The sequence below is a fragment of the Xenopus laevis genome, chromosome 4L, assembly GCF_017654675.1.
Source record: "Xenopus laevis strain J_2021 chromosome 4L, Xenopus_laevis_v10.1, whole genome shotgun sequence".
Lineage (NCBI taxonomy): Eukaryota > Metazoa > Chordata > Amphibia > Anura > Pipidae > Xenopus > Xenopus laevis.
The window spans coordinates 91,369,751-91,382,143 of record NC_054377.1 but is presented as its reverse complement, the minus strand read 5'-3'; the positions used below and the strand labels follow the sequence as shown (position 1 = coordinate 91,382,143).

Here is a 12,393-nt window from a genome sequence, read left to right as displayed (position 1 = left end):
TGTGCCTTCTCTAACTCGGGCTCTGTGCATCCAGAAGAAGTGGTGTAAAACATGATGAGCAAGTAGGAGATCTACTGGGGTTTAGGCTTGCCGTGGGTGCCATAAGCTTCTGGCCTGGCTTGGGCATCCACGTTATCTGTTTGCAAGATAACAATAATACAATTCCCTGAAGGATTACTAGTTATCTGTAATGCATACTGCAGACTGTACTGGTTTCTATAAAACTGTGCACTACACCACAAATGGATTACTAATCAGCTGTTTGAAACAGCAGCATAACTACCCCCTGCCTGGCATTCACCGCAAGTCCCTCTCTCCCTTCTACCCACCAGCCCTGTTTCCACTCCATGCTTCCTAGTACATATAAATGAAAAATCATGAAAAGCATGGATCGATGAGATCATCAGGATAAGCTTACTGCTTTCCAAAGTGGGTCCGGGTGCTCATGCCCCAGACCTTCAGCACAGGGGAGTAATTCACAGTAAATTCGACAACAGGCAGGCAACGCTCCGGAACACCTATCGTGAAAATAGTGGAATCCAAGAGCCAAAGTTTAAGTATAAATATAATAAATTTCTTTATTTTACATTATGTCTAAAAGATAAAGCCTTATGCGTTTCGTGTCATCCAGGGACACTTAATCATAGGCTAATTTACTTTAGGTACAAACAAGGTATGTAAAGGAAAAAGGGGCAATAGGAAATTACTTAGGCGGAGTTAGTAAAATTGCCTAAAACATTGTTGTCTCTAGGGGCTGATATATAAAATACACAATATCATTTGTTATTAGATTATGAAATAACAATACATTTCAACAATAGTATAGTTTCATAGTATGCAAAATTTCGCTAAATTACACTATATATACATCATGTAAAAAGTTTAATAAAATTAATATGATTATATAAATATATAAAATACATAAATAGATATGAATATGTGTATAAAAGGGTTTCATTACATAGTTACAGTTACATAGTTAAATCAGGTTGAAAAAAGACAAAGTCCATCAAGTTCAACCCCTCCAAATGAAAACCCAGCATCCACACACACCTCTCCCTACTTTCACACAAATTCTATATACCCATACCTATACTAACTATAGAGTTTGGTATCACAATAGCCTTTGATATTATGTCTGTCCAAAAATTCATCCAAGCCATTCTTAAAGGCATTAACTGAATCAGCCAACACAACATCACCCGGCAGTGCATTCCACAGCCTCACTGTCCTGACTGTGAAGAACCCCCTACGTTGCTTCAAATGAAAGTTCTCTTCTTCTAGTCTAAAGGGGTGGCCTCTGGTACGGTGATCCACTTTATGGGTAAAAAGATCCCCTGCTATTTGTCTATAATGTCCTCTAATGTACTTGTAAAGTGTAATCATGTCCCCTCGCAAGCACCTTTTTTCCAGAGAAAACAACCCCAACCTTGACAGTCTACCCTCATAATTTAAGTCTTCCATCCCTCTAACCAATTTAGTTGCACGTCTCTGCACTCTCTCCAGCTCATTTATATCCCTCTTAAGGACTGGAGTCCAAAACTGCACTGCATACTCCAGATGAGGCCTTACCAGGGATCTATAAAGAGGCATAATTATGTTTTCATCCCTTGAGTTAATGCCCTTTTTTTAAGCAAAACACAACTTTATTTGCTGTAGTAGCCACAGAATGACACTGCCCAGAATTAGACAACGTGTTATCTAGAAAGACCCCTAGATCCTTCTCATTTAAGGAAACTCCCAATACACTGCCATTTAGTATATAACTTGCATTTATATTATTTTTGCCAAAGTGCATAACCTTGCATTTATCAACATTGAACCTCATTTTCCAGTTTGCTGCCCAGTTTTCCAGTTTAGACAAATCACTCTGCAAAGTGGCAGCATCCTGCATGGAACCTATAGTTCTGCACAATTTAGTATCATCTGCAGAAATAGAAACAGTACTTTCAATGCCCACCTCCAGGTCATTAATAAACTCTCAGATAAAGTAAGAGATATAAAATTCCTAATTTAACCCCAGTGGTTGTCTGGTTGCTAGATGAAAGATCCATTTGGCCTCTTTTCAGGAGGTTGTGAGAGCCGGTCACAGAAGGAAGAACTTAGGGTGCGCACATGCACTGTGAGAGCTGAGTGCAGCAGGAAAACCTTTAGGTGCGCATGCACACTGAGAGAACTAAATGGCGCTTAGTTTTCCGAAGTTGCTCAAAGTTGCCTCACAAGGAAACTTCAGGCGACATCGGAAAACGAAGCACCGCGTGTGCTTTAGCGCAGGCGACTTTTCGTTATAGCGGACGGGAAGACATGCAAAGGCAGTTTTGGGGGGATTGTAGTCCAGAAGAAGATACAATTAGTTGCCAGGTGACTAAATCTCCCCGAATCTGGCCCTTGTGTCACAACCCTTATAGTCATGTAAATAGTCGCTACGTCAGGCAGTGAGTAAAGCCGATCTGTCACTGAGTGGTAACTAGTAACAGTCGGAAATGTGTGCTCTGGTCATGTAACCTAAAGTAACCAATGAGCAGTTAGTCTAATGCTTTTATGATAGTGAAATAATGTATTGGATACACAAGTATGATTTATGTATCCTTCTAGTTCTTTATGTTTGCCTGTTTTATTGTTAGTGAGAAGAAGATTAAATATGACCATTACCTTATTCCCAACGCCATGCTGGAGCTCGCCCTCCTGTATATTCAGCTGGAAATGAAAGAGGACGCCCTTCGACTTCTGGAAAATGCCAAGTAAGTGAGCGCAGTTCAGAAACACCACGCAGAAATTATACGTGCCTGCTAGTGCATGGTAGTCATCGTTTCTCAGGATTTAATATCACCCAGAATAAATTAAGTATCATTTTAACAAATGAGTTTTGCCGTGAACTTTAAAGGGGTGGTTCAACCTTCAAAAAACTAACTTTTCAGATAGATCACCAGAAATAATTACTTTTTCCAATGACTTTCTATTTGCGATGTGTCACCATTTTTTCACCTTCTATGGGGGGGGGGGTCGCAGACCCTGTAAACTGTTCTAAATTGATACATTTAGTTGATACATTTCTTATCTTTATCCCTGCTGAGCAGTATCCTTTGGTTTCATTACAGGCAGCTGTTAGAATTGATACAATAGTTGCTAATACTCCAGAGATGCTGCTAAGAAATGTATCAAGTAAATGTTGCAAAATTGTAACAGTTCAGAATCTGCACCTGAATTACTGAGCTGTCAGACTCAAACACCAGAGACACAAACATTCAACTTTAAACTTAGATTTTGGAAAAACAGTAAAAAATAATTCATGGAAAGTAATTGAAAAAGTCTTTATTTCTGGGGAACATTCTAAAAACAACTGAATTGAAAAAAGGGCATTAAAAAATGTGTACCGTTTTTGTAAGAAACCTGACTGTATGCAGTAAAATTCTCCCTTCATTTACTGCTGTGGATAGGAATTGTCAGATGGTCCCTAACTGCTGAGCAGGGAAACAATCATACTTATGAACAGCAGGGGGAGCCCCCACCTTACTTTCCAGCCATGCAGAACTCAAGCAGCTTTGTTTATGACAATCCCTAAGCAGCCCAGACCACACTGAGCAAGTGCACAGTCTTGATCTTGCAAAGATGTTTAACAAAGTTACAAGATTGGTGACCCTCTGTAGCCAATTTTGAAAGCATAAATGATTTGATTAGGCATGTTGTGCAGTAAGTTCATGTTTATATTTAGTATACAAAATACAGCATTTCTAGCTTTATTCTATTTTAGAGTTTAACAACATTTATGCCTCTTGATATTGATTTTCTGCCCATAAGACAGAGTAAAAATATATTATAAAACATTTAAGAATTTGTAAAAGAAACATATACTGCAAAAGTCCATCCAATTAAGTGGGCAATTACGTGGGCGTGGCCTTATAAAATGTCATTGCAAATATTTTAATTTACAAAATTAACCAATTATTGTGGTTTTGGAGGTTTTTCCTTCATATTATGCAAAATACTTTAGGGAACTTGTAACATGGTGCTGTTTATTATTACTCTCTTATCCCTGTCTTTATAGTTCTGGCATATTCCACCATACTTTATAAATATTATACATCATTTACATTAGTGACACTAAGGGGGTTACTTATCAAAATCCGAATTTATCTCATTTTCTGAAATATAATACAACCAAATCCGTGCGAGTTATTTCCCCTTATTTGTCAATACATTTTCCCGAAAAATTCCAGTTCGGGAAAAAACTCAAAAAAAGAGTGGAAAATTCGGATCATATAGATTTTTGCCCAAAACCCTCAAAATCTTCGGATTAAACCTTCGGGACTTATCCCATTGATTTATATACAACCTGGGCAGGTCTGAGATGCCCGATTTTTGGATTTGGACTTTTTCCACACTTTGGTCACACAACACGGCATTGAGTTGAAGCATTTGGTTTAACCCTTTTTTGTGCCGGCGATGGCACCTTGATTGATGCTGTGCAAACCATGGGCTTAACATCAAGAGCCGGGCAGAAATGTAGAGCAGCTCCTGTACATTTATGTGGCACTGAAAGTGTTAGATTAAATAAAATAAATATAATTAACCGACCCTGACTGTAGTAATATTAACATAGAAGGCAGATATCATTCAATTCCATTTACAATAAATATCCTGTAAGCTCACACACTGGGTTTGAAAGCCCATCTAGGGTACTTGTTAATCTTAGTAATATGTTTTATTATGATTCATTTGTGTATTTTCTGTGTCAGAAACAACTACAAGAATTACTCCATGGAATCCCGCACACATTTCAGGATTCAGGATGCCCTGCTACAAGCAAAATCTGTCCAGCAAAATGGCTGCTGATGAATGTTGTAAATGTATCCCAGTCTTATTTATTTCACACCCAAGGAAGATAGTAGCGTTCACTGGACATCTCTAGAGGAATTCCACATCTGCAAAGCAAGAAACTATCAATTGATTGCCTCCAGGAAGATGCTGTCTGGCAGGTTCCATAACAAACTTACAGTGGGACAGGCTTCACACTGCTAGAAGCGAGGAAGCAATAATCGGCGGCACCTTCGTCGATACAACACTATAACATTTTTTTAGTGGCTTTGTAATCACTACAATGATCCACAGGGATTGAGAGATTTCAGGAATGCTCAGATACTACAAAATCAGTAACGCATATGTTGGGTGTGAGTGCAATGCACTTTAAAAGAACAATTAATGGTATATAATTTAAAAATAATTATAAAATATGTCTATTTATAGACTAAACCTGAAAAGGAACAAACCATTTCAAAACAATGTCTCGGTATAAAATCAATGAAAGAGAAGTGCCTGCTCATCATCTGAAGATATATATATATTTGTATGAATGAAGGAATATATCCCTGTAGTCAACATGACCATGGCCAAAGACGTCAGTATGTATCTGATTTAATTATTAATTATGTTTTTTAATGAGAAGTGGCAATAGTCCTACCCAAACTTGAAGCGGGAAATGTGCCACTGGGCAGCTGCTACCTGTGTTTATGATATGGACAAGTGACTAAGTCACCTACAGAACAGTTGTGCTGCTTTGGATTAATTCATTGTCCTGCAAGGAATGAAACTGAAGCCAACCCTTGAAGTTACTGCCAGGAACTGTTGTATGAGAAAACCCCAAACTTAGCACAGCACTGGTCACCTTGGCTTTCCAAATACTAGATTTAATACTAGACAGAAAAGAGAGGCAGTCGATTCTAACACAATATCTATCATATTCTTTTCTCACAGCAGCCATTATATATTCCTTAGGCCTGCGGTGCCCTGCTTACTCCTGCTGCAACTGAACTTCCACTTCCAGCATGGCTAGACAAAACGGAGATGCAAGAAGTTATTTAGGAAAAGCTAAAAGGTTGCAGGTTGGTCCTTCCTATCCTGTAGTTTCTTGGTATACAAACACAATAGAAGGGCAGTGAGAAAGAAGCTTATAGCCATCTTAAGTCACAGTACACTCTTGGTTTTTGTTGTTGGGGGAAACAAAAAAAATGAAAACAATTCTTAATATTCCCACTAGACCAATGTCAAGAAAACTAAAAATGAATGTGTGATGTCTAAAGCACATACCATGATTCTGGATGTTAAATCACCCAGGGATTATTAGGCAGGCAGTATAACCTTTGGAATTACTGGGTGGGTTAAGCAATTGTTGCCTGGAATAACGGTGTATCAGTGTACCTACCCAATTCCATATACATTTTAAATATACGTACCTGTGCCATTATTTCATTTTGATTTAAATGAATAGTTCAGAAACAAGCAAGTTGCAGACTACTGTAATGTAAAGCAATTCCAAGCTCTTCTTTTAGAAATGTGATATGGTTAATGACTCAGGGCAGCATATCCTACAATAAGGTTAAAGTAATAAAGAAGCATGTTCTTCTGAAGCCAGTGTGGACTCATTTTTGAGGTAAGATGAGATTTTCTAGTGGAGCCTTTTCAGTGATATTTAAACAAATATATACACTAACATTGAAATATATTTATGGTAACATCCACTAAGGGAACATTCCAGAGCATCTTCAGAAAGGTTCCCATAGTGGAAACGGAATGTTAACCTATAATGATTTTTTTTGATTCAACTATAAAAAGTCCAATGGCTGCACCTCTGCTAAAGCTGGGCATAGACACAAAGATACAGTCGCACGGAAATGTTTTTTGTACGATTCTTGGGACTGCGTGGGGATAATCCCGCCATTTTTCATGCCATGAGGATCAGTCGTTTAGTCAGTGGGATAAGGTTAGAAGATTTCTGTTGGCTAATGAGTATATCTCTTTGCATGTATTGCTTATCTCACAATATCAATGGGAGACTGTCACTACTATTAGTCAGACATAACTTTCCTACGATTGCCGTCTGTTAATTAATGGTCTGAGCATTGTGTGATTTATTATTTTTTAGGGATGCACCGAATACACTTTTTTGGATTCGGCCGAACCCCGAATCCTTCGCGAAATATTCGGCTAAACCGAATCCTAATTTGCATATGCAAAGTAGGGGTGGGAAAGGGAAAAAAGTTTTACTTCCTTGTTTTGTGACAAAAAGTCAATCGATTTCCCTCCCCGCCCCTAATTTACATATGCAAATTAGGGTTCAGATTCGGTTTGACAGGGCAGAAGGATTCGGCCGAATCCAAATTCTGCTGAAAAAGGCCGAATCCCGAACCGAATCTTGGATTTGGTGCATCCCTATTATTTTTACTACTCTATTTAATCTGAATGGTTAGTGGTAGGTCAGGAGATTGCAACGAATGAGCATTCGTAAGACATAAAGATAAAATCTGCACGTCTATGGTCAGCTCTACTGTATGGATGTTATTTTGTATTTTAATCTGTATTTAAATACAGAAGTGTGTTTCACACTATGAAACTATACTATATTTATACTGTGTGTATATATATATATATATATATAGATAAAGCATTTATTACATCAATGTTTCGGCCCTCGCATGGAGCCTTTATCAAGAGATGAAGGCTCCATGCGAGAGCCGAAACGTTGATGTAATAAATGCTTTATCTTTTTGAAGAAAATCCTGGTGTGCTTCAGCTTTTTCTTTTGGATATTTGATTTCTGAACTGCACCCAGGTATGTAACTTTTGAAGTGTGTGCTAAAGCCTTTCACAGCATGTATATATATGTTACCGAGGAGTTTCATACAGGTCATGGAACTCCGAGGTAACTTCTAATATCCTCATATTTTGCAACTGGGGGTACTTTATTTATTACAGTCAGTATTATAATAGAAAGCAGGACGAATCCAAGGCAGTAGCTATGACTGCAAAGTGCTTTTATTGGGGAAAAATCCTCCACTTTTCCCCAATAAAAGCACTTAGCACTCATAGCTACTGCCTTGGATTTGTCCTGCTTTCTATTATAATACTGACTGTATCAATTTGGGTGTGGACACAGGACACCTTGCAGGAGAATCCACCTACATGTACTAAAGGTGAGCTACAGCCTATTTATAATTGATTTACTTTATTTATTATAATTCACAAGTTTCAGTGAGTCATGTGACATCAGAACTCACCATTTATAAGGATATAATTTACAAGATATTCATGGCTTTTGAGTATTATTTACTTAAATTGCACAAGCTGTAATACAAGTTTTAAATAAAAAGTGACACACTCCTGTGTTACTTCAAGCAGTAATTCACACTAGTGATGTGCGGGTCGGGATTTCCCGACCCTAACCCACCCTTCCTTGGCCCAGGCCCGCCCTCGTTTGCACTTCCTGGTTGCTTTTATCGACCTGCCCCGTAATGACATCACAAAAGGGGGTTGGGCGAGCAGTCGCATCGTCTATAAAAGACGAACCTGAAACTCGGAAGCCGGCATCTGACAATGGCGGGCAGGGAATGCAGGAGCAAAGCTCAAACCGCACCCGGGGTTTTACTTACAGCAGGGGTTTCAGTTTTCCCCACAAAACAATGACTTATACAGTAGTTTGTACCAGATTAAGCCATGGCAAGTGTCAGATCATCAGATTAGCAAACAAATCTAATCTAAAATCTGCACATACACAACCCACTTAGTACATTTAAAAGGAGGAAGCACTGGGAGATAAAAACTCTACACCATCCTTATCCACTTGTCATTATATAAAAAGGAGAAAAAAATTCACAAATGTTAAAGTAAAGCAATGTAATAGCTCCTTGGGTGCAGGTACCTTCTGGTCTGACCCTGTATCTCCTGCTGTTTCCTCCTTTTGGTCTGTTGTATATATTTCAGTTGGGGGGCTGCCCTAGTTGTTGGAGTTTCCCTTATCTGCCTGTTGTTGGGAGTTATGGCCTTTCTTTTGACTTAGTCAGTAAATAAATATCCCCAATGTAGAGCAAATATGATACGTGACCAAATAGACATTTGGAAAACAAATATGTTAATGTTCCTCACTTTTACCTTGTTCTATTCTATATACAAGAATACATGTGCCAATTTGTACCAGCTTATTCATTGCATTCGCTTCACACTTTGGTCACACAACACGGCATTGAGTTGAAGCATTTGGTTTAACCCTTTTTTGTGCCGGCGGTGGCACCTTGATCGATGCTGTGAAAACCATGGACTTAATATCAAGAGCCGGGCAGAAATGTAGAGCAGCTCCTGTACATGCTGTGGCACTGAAAGTGTTAAATGAAATAAATATAATTAATTATATAGTATAATGGGTTATCTACAGGGAGCAAAACCGACAGCTGAAAAAAAATCCTTTCAAGGAATATTGTAACATTTGTAAGGAAGAATGAGAAAAGTGTCAGTATTTTTTTAAATTTAGTGCCACCAGGTAAAACATGTTATCGATATTTTTTTTAAAGGGATTCTGTCATGAATTTAATGGTGTAGTTTTTATTTCTAAATTACACTAGAAATAATTCACTCTACAATATAAAATGTAATTCCTGAACCAATAAGTGTATTTTTTAGTTGTAATATTGGTGTGTAGGCAGCCATTTCGGGTCATTTTGCCTGGTCACGTGCTTTCAGAAAGAGCCAGCACTTTAGGATGGAACTGCTTTTTGGCAGCCTATTGTTTCTCCTTCTCAATGTAACTGAATGTGTCTCAGTGGGACCTGGATTTTACTATTGAGTGTTGTTCTTATATCTATGCAAAGATCCGAGTTTTTCAGAGCACAAGTCACATCACTGGGGGCAGCTGGGAAACTGACAATATGTCTAGCCCCATGTCAGATTTTAATATTAAAACTAAAAAATCTGTTTGCTGGAATTCTGCTGGAGCAGCACTATTAACTTAGGCGTTTTGAAAAACAAGTTCTCCCATGAAAGTATCCCTTTAAGTATATAATGTGGCCCTGATGCCTGTGAGTAATTGCCACTTGTTTTGAAAGTTGCATAAATAAATATATATATATATATATTGCTATTATTGGTGTTGCCACTAAGGCAGCCTTTACCTTATTCCCTGCTTCTTATTGTTTACAGTCAGGCTGCTACCAGAAGAAAAAAAGGAATTATAAATTTCCTCCTTAGGAAGCATCTACATGGGAATGATTGGCAAAGCAAGAGAAAGAAATAAAGGGGTATTGACAGACACAGTGTGCAAAGTGCAATCTTTGGCAGCAAATCACAACGTTTTTACCCATGTGCAGCTTTTTTTCCCCAGAATTGCAACAGATGCTGTCAGACTCTCACCTGTGTCCAAATGAACCTGAATCTAAACATGGGTTTTTTTAACAAATGGGATGCAATTGTGACTAACAGAGAGGGGTGGGATTAGTGTTAAGTGTATGAATTGTATTGGCCAAGTCTGGTGCGCCTATTGACAAAGCTGTGGGAAACATAGAACCCAAGGGTTTCACAGCATCAGGAGGTGGACTTGTGAATAAATGATCAGAAGCAGGACAGATGTTATGTGTTCATTTTCCCAACTGATACCTATTAGAAGTTACAATAAGCTACGAGCCCTCATTCCTACTTGCCAAATGATCTGCATTAGAAAACACAAATTACCCTGCTTACATCTGCAGTAGCTGGGCCCTTGTTCTCAAACATTGATGGTGCAGCTAATGTAAAAAAGTAATATATATATTCCCTTAAAAGGCTTTCCAGTAACCTCAGACTGTGCATATACATCTACTCAATAGCAGAACTGGCAGGAACTCATTAGGAAGTACAGGGAGATTTTGATCAGATTTGGTGGGTCAGATTTTATCTGATCTTGCCATCCAACAGCATGAGACGTGCTCCTACGAAAAACTGACCCCTACAGCTAAAATGTAAAGTTATAGGATTTGTTATCCAGAAACCCGTTATCCAGAAAGCTCAGAATTACGGAAAGGTTGTCTCCCAGACAGCATTTTATACAAATATTTAAAAATAATTTTTTTCTCTGTGATAATAAAACAGTACAGTAAAGCCAAACCTATGTATGCCTTTAACATATATTTAATAAGGATGGTTATTTTATGCAGAACCTATGTTGCTCCTTTGTGAAGTTGGATCCGCATCTGCCGTTAAACTTTAATAACGATTATAAGAGCAACAGCGCACGTTTCTAGCATTGTTTTATAGCTTGAGGCAGAGTCTAGCAATAAACGTTATGTTAATATCTGTACTGCACTTCAGTGGAGGGCACTTTTGATATTTGTATCGCTCAGACCGGTTAATCAGAACATGGCTGTGACAATCGGTTCCCAAAAACCCAGCACTAACTCGAGGATTCAGGTCACATCCTGCTCTTCTGCTTTTAGCAGTCGATTTTGGCTTCGGGTAGAGCCCTCCGCTACTCAGATGCCGCCAGGTCTTATTGTGGATTGAGCAGTTAGCGGATTCTAGGAACAGGCCGGGTCAAACCACACGGGCAACAAGGTCTCAAGGCGGATATAAGGAGTAAGGTCAGAGGGTCACAGGCCAAGGTCACACACAGAAAGAACAAAGCAGTATCAAACGGATTTAGAAGAGTAGCCAAAATCAGGCAGAGATCAAACCAGGCAGCTAGAAGGCAGTCAGGGACAGGCAAGGGTCAAGCACAGAATATCAGGACTAGAAACAGTAACAGAATGCACCCAGGAACCAAAAGAAACTTTACATTGGGCAATTACTGAAAGACGCCTGTGCCTTTAAAAATTCTAATTTCGCCTGCATGCGCTGTGACATCACCCACTCCGCTCATTTAAACCTGGAAGTGATTGGCGCGGTTAACCCCCGAAAGGAGTAAGTCAGGGAAAGGAGAGTAGGGATGTGGACAAAGACAAATAGAAACTGCTTTCCACTGCACTTACATTTCGGCAGTTCTACCGAGTGTATAATAGAAAATGCTTAGAATCACATTTACTTTCATTGTGCTAATGAAAAGGTTCTGTTGGCTGGAAATTACCTTTAACAATGCCTTTTGGGTGCCAGTGTTTGCACTGCTTTTTTGTTCAGGTAAATGTGTATGAAACTGGTACTCCCAATATGTGGGTCACTTTTATACATTTGGACTACAATCTTTGGAACACACACATTTGTCAGAACAGTCTGATTTTTGTAATTTTTCCCAATATTAACAGCATTAAAATGAAGAAACATCATGTTGGCAGAAACCTTGTTACTCTTTTTAGCCATTGATTAAGCAGTGATGCAGTGTATGATAGAATTGGGATAGAGAAATCGTACCATATTTACTGGACTCACAGCGTCGTGGAGCAGCTCTAGAACAGCAACATGTCTTGTACTTGCTAGTGGCAAAGTCTATTCTGGGCTTGTGTAGAGATGAGGGATCGTTGTGAGAGCAAAAACTGAAGTTCCATGGGTCAGGGAAGCAAAGACGCAGCTGCTGCTCTAATCTCTAATGCAGAGGAACACTGAATTTACTAGGAATCAGCTCTGGACAATACTGATGTTATTTGGATTTGGTTTTAAACTGGTGGA

General features: G+C 38.8%; 1 protein-coding gene across 4 annotated transcripts in view; it reads left to right on the top strand.

Moving 5' to 3' along the window:
* Positions 1-6,404, top strand: part of ttc39a.L (tetratricopeptide repeat domain 39A L homeolog) — a 48,762-nt gene extending 42,358 nt beyond the window's left edge. For all 4 annotated transcript variants that reach the window (XM_018258412.2, XM_018258411.2, XM_018258410.2 and 1 more), the window contains 2 exons: positions 2,625-2,741; positions 4,737-6,404. In XM_018258412.2, the coding sequence (XP_018113901.1) occupies positions 2,625-2,741; positions 4,737-4,833 (214 nt within the window). In that variant the 3' untranslated portion in view covers positions 4,834-6,404. The remainder of the gene's footprint in view (positions 1-2,624; positions 2,742-4,736) is intronic.
* The last annotated feature ends 5,989 nt before the right edge of the window (positions 6,405-12,393 follow it).